We start from the raw sequence: 5,166 nt of genomic DNA on the forward strand, positions 1-5,166 counted from the left end.
AATATATTTGAGGTTCTTCTATTTCCTATTCCGGCTAGTTCTTTGACTTTTTTATGTAGGTTGAAGTTGTCATATGTGTTTTGCAGTTCTTCTATTTCTTTACATTTTTCAGAGAAGTAGGTTTCTTTAGCCTCCCTAATTTTTCTTCTTATTTGGTTTTGAAGCTGTTTATAGCGAGTCTTATTAATGGTTTTGTTTTTGTTTTTTTGTTTTTTTCTATGCTATTAATAAAATAGCAGCAATCAATTCAATTAAGTTAACCACCTTTTCAAGGCACTCGTTTAAAGAAGGTTTGTCCTTTTCTTTTGCTGATGCGTCAAAAACTGGCCTGATTTTTGTGGACGCGCTATTAGGCTTAATTACCGGCCTGTGGGGTAAATAATGACCTTCTTGGTTTGACTGCTCCTCGAGCACTTCCTCAATTATATTTTCATCCAGCCATTCTTTAAATATTTGGCCGTAGGCTTCAAGATATCCATCTTTGTTTATCTTCTTCAACATGGCATCCAGCCTTTTCTTAGCCATCTGGTAGTTACTTGGTAATGCCGGATGTCCTTCTAACCATGGCAGTTTGATTTCATATCGTCCTTGGAATCTATTGCAATAGTCTCAAAAAAAGTTGTTTTGCTGCTAGCGCTGTTTCTTTCCTTGTCTTCCTTTCAGCCGGATAATTGATACCAAAAGCATCTAACTCCCACAGTTGACCAATCGACGCGTTGCTAATAAAAAGTGAAACAGTTGTTGCGGTACGATTGTCTTGTTGATCTAAAGGTATTTTTCCCATCAAAGTCCAGCCCAATAAGATTTCTACAGCTGCCAGTCCACAGTCTATACATTCTTTCGGTATAGAGTTTTCCTGCAATATCTGCACCTATTAAAACCTCTATAGGAGATGTATCACCGGAATCTGTTATCTCTATATTCAGCCTCTTCAGTTCTTCCATCTAGGGACCATTAAATACGGAAGAAATATTGCTACAAATTACGGGCTGTTCTAGTGCTTTAAATGTGCAACTGTAGTTATTATAACTCAAGCTAACGTCATAACAATCATGTTTTTGTGCTAGCTCGCTACCTCCGAATAATCCATGTACAAGGTTAATCTGTCGTTTACATGGATAATCCAATAATCTAGCAGTGGATCTCAGAATATACGTCTTTTGAGATCCGGTATCTATTAAGGCGCGTACAACTCGCTTTTTGCCTAAGTGGTTCATTTTGACGCGCAAAGTTTGCAAAAAGACATTAGTAGTAGCACTATTGGCCAATGACTGATTTATTTTCGGCAAAGCTTGACCATCATTCTCTATCTTATTTTTCTCTTCGTTTTTTGCCTTGTCCATCGAAAGTTCTCTGCACATTAGGGGCACATGTGGTTTGCGACAAAGTAAGCAACTTAATTGACCACGGCATCTTCGAGATTGGTGTCCAATTTTCAAACAGTGGAAGCAAGCACCTTTCTCTGTCAAAATATTCACTCTCTGGTCATAAGTCAACTTCTGAGCCTTGAAGCAATGGCTGCTTTCGTGTGCATTTTCGCAAAATACACATCTATGATTTGTACTATGGGAATTTATTAGATCCATCGCCGAAGGAAACGGGTTCTTCCTCTTCAGGCATCTTCTTTTTCGGACCATTATGTTTAGAATTCCCAGACTTAGTACCTGATACGCCAAAGCCTTCGATCGCTAAGGAAACATACTGTTCATTGTCGACTTCATTTTTCAAAAATTTCATCAAGCTTTTGAGTCGATTTTCTAGGGTGGAAATACCGGCACTATTAATAGACGTTTGTGACCCAACATCTTCCGGAAATCTTTGCCATATCCTTAATAAATCCGCGGGTAGACACGATTCGACCAAATGAAATAATATAGCCGCGTACTTATCCGATTTAATACCTAGTGTCTCCTAAGCCCTTAAATGAGTCTCTAACCTATCATATAATAAAGAAATGTCTAATTTATTGCCAGACGAAGTATTATTTATTACCAATTTAAGCAATTCCCGAACATATACCTCGATCTGCAAATTGTCGCAGCCAAAACGCGAAATTAGACGGTATATAATCTTAGTGTAACTATCTCCAGTCGCGGGAAAACTATCAACTAGTTGCCTTGCCCTACTGCCCGGTACAGTAGCTTGAACTAAATACTCAACTTTATCGTTTAAGTCTATGTCTGAATCATGATGCACCTTTTGGATTTTTGACCAAAAGGGCGACCAGCTTTTAATGTTCCCATCGTACTTCTTGAATTCTAGCATAGGTAATTTGAATTTACGCTTAACTTGTAGGCTCCCTGTGCTCTTACCAGTCGTCCCAGAGGCCACCTCATCCTCCACGGACGCAGCTATCCTTGGTTGAACCCGTTCCTCGAACTGTATACTTAGGTCCGCAAACTTTCTGTCACTGTCTTCCATTTCCTTCAACAGGTCTTGTTCACTGGCATCCTCGTTTAACAGGAGATCATAAATTTCTTCATCTATTCTTCTTAGATCTTCCATTTTCTGTCGTAATAGATCAAAGGTTATTTTGATCTGTCGTACCTCACCTTTTTGGTCTTTTAATAGGTCTTCTAACTCTTTTGCTGCTTTGCTGAAAGTGGTACGAAGCACTTTGCGATGCTTTTCCTTGTTATCCATTTTTCACTGCAAACTAAACACACACGTTTACCGAAAAAACTAGAAGCGAAACGTGATAGAGTTCAGCGATCCTCGATACACTTTTTCGCCAAACCTCGAATGCAAACACGATTAACTTTTAACTCAAAGCCGTTCTGTCCACACGGTCGCCACAAAATGTGGGGCCTCTAAAAATCTACCCGATCTTAAGACAAACCCCCGAGATTCGAGTTTAAATAAAAGACTTTGTACTTTTACTTTCTATTATCAGCTTTAAGAGTTAACAGCTTGCAAAATTATTAAATGGCGAAAAATTAACCGTGTATCTATAAAATGGATAGTTCTAACACACCGCGTATAATTAAAATGTTAGTAAATACCATAACCCGGAATGTCAAACGTGCATTACAGTATTTCTTATCGAACTTGTTATTACCACTCGCGGTATCTTAAAAAGTTCCCTATTTTCCGGCGATGAATCCCGGAAATATTCTATGAATACTAAAATGTGATCGTCCGTATCTTTACCTGTCAATTCACATTTTAACACTGAATCTTTTACGACGCTTACTGCACGAAAATTCCCGGTACCTACCAAGGTTAAATTCTTCCGATATCGTGTACATAGGCGCCCATACACACGGGCAGGGGGGGGCCGTGCCCCCCCCCCCTAGCTTTTCGGGAAAGAAAAAAATTAAATTTATATTACATAAACGTATTTTTGTCAAAACAATATTGGATAATTTTGAGAGATAAATTGCAAACAACATATTTATTAATAACAAAAATTCACATATTGGGTAGTTATTAATAGTTTAACAGAAAATATTTGTGTCTGCGACAGTGGTCTGTATGGAATGTGCATAATACACATTTCCCACAATCACGGTATGCTACTAACGAAAACATTGAAAGAGATTAGAGGCGTGGGAAACATATACACTGTAATTGACACCCAAAATTACAAATTAAATGAATCATTTATAATACTGCAAAAAAACCATATCAGCAAGAAATCCGATCTCTGATCGATAATCACTAATGAGCCATTTGTCTTTAACAACTGGTATAAAATAGTAATTATATTTTATATTTTGAAAAAATTCATACTGAAAAATAATTTTTAAAATTTATTGAGCATAGTCAAATTTTAGTTTGCAAAAGTATTTTTTTAGTAAGTAGATTATTTTTAAAGTGTTCATTATGATGAACAGAACAATTTTATTTAAATGAAAAACAGGCGATCTTTCATGATGCATGAGTGTTATATACAGGGTGTCCCAAAAGTAGCGGAAAGGCCGAATAATTCGCGAAATGAACATCAGATCGAAAAACTGAAAAATACATGTTCAATAATTTTCAAAAGTCTATGCGATGACACTAAACAAGTCCACCACTTCAACCCCTGGGTGTGGAGCGGGGGGTAACTTTAAGATCTTAAATGGAACCCCTAATTTTTGTTGCAGATTTGGATTTTCGTTGTAAAAATAAGCAAATTTTATTCGAGCCATTTTGCGAATTGTGGATAGATAGCGCTATAATCGGAAAAAACGGTATATCGTGATACCACAGCAAAATTTTAGAAACGGTCTAATATCTCGAGAAATATACTTCCAAATAAAAACTAAAAAACACGTGTTTAATATTTTTCAAAAATCTATAGAATGACACCAAACAGGATTTTTCATTCCACACTCCGGAGGTGGGGTGAAAGTTAACTTTAAAATCTTAAATAGGAACCCCCGTTTTTTCTTGCAGATTGAGTTTCCTCCTCAAAAAATAAGTAACATTTATTCGAACTTTTTTAGAATTGTTGACTTGACGGATGGCGCTATATTCGGAAAATGCGATTTATTTGCGCCATCTATCAACAATTCTAAAAATGTTTGGAATATGTGTGCCTTATTTTTCATAAGGATTCTATATCTGCAAAAATAAAGGGGGCTCCTTTTTAAGATTTTAAAGTAAAAACTTGGTTCGACACATACTCATTTACTCATGGTTAGTCTGCTCGCCAAAGTTGAAGGGAAGGCTTTGCAAGCATTGTATTCTTTTCAAACGGGTTTTAAAGAGAGGCCCAACTTTTGTGGTACCCATGACATTTCCATTTAAAAACTTGGTCTAGTGTTTAAATGTATGAATAATTCCTCACAACAGGGTTCAAACTAGGTTTTTTAGGTGGTTTAAACTACAGTAGACTCCCTCTATAACGAGAACTGAAATGGTGAATTAATTATCTCGTTATAAGCGGATCTCGTTATATCAAACAATAATAATAATGAAATTTTTTGATGCCTCTTACGTAGTTTATTATGTGTCGATGGTCAACCTGAACAGTGAACAATGAGACTTCGCCGCCATAGATTGTAAATTTCCTATAGTATTCAATATCGGTCGATAAACAGGCAGATGTTTATTACAGGTGGCCGAGTTTATTATAGCACTGGCCTCGATAATAAGACAGACGTTGGGCATTTCTTATTTATTTATGACCATTATACAACGCTAAAAACAGGTAAAGACAAGTATTCTTCGATTTAAATT

At 36.6% G+C, this 5,166-nt stretch overlaps 1 protein-coding gene across 1 annotated transcript; it reads right to left on the bottom strand.

Moving 5' to 3' along the window:
• Nucleotides 1-216: 216 nt before the first annotated feature.
• LOC126883703 (uncharacterized) lies at nt 217-1,637 on the bottom strand. The gene is made up of 3 exons (XM_050649364.1): nt 987-1,637; nt 751-944; nt 217-595 (listed from the first exon to the last, which is right to left on the bottom strand). The coding sequence occupies exons 1-3, from the start codon at nt 1,635-1,637 to the stop codon at nt 217-219; spliced, it is 1,224 nt and encodes a 407-aa protein (XP_050505321.1).
• Nucleotides 1,638-5,166: the final 3,529 nt, after the last annotated feature.

The sequence above is a fragment of the Diabrotica virgifera genome, chromosome 4, assembly GCF_917563875.1.
Source record: "Diabrotica virgifera virgifera chromosome 4, PGI_DIABVI_V3a".
Classification (NCBI taxonomy): Eukaryota; Metazoa; Arthropoda; class Insecta; order Coleoptera; family Chrysomelidae; genus Diabrotica; species Diabrotica virgifera.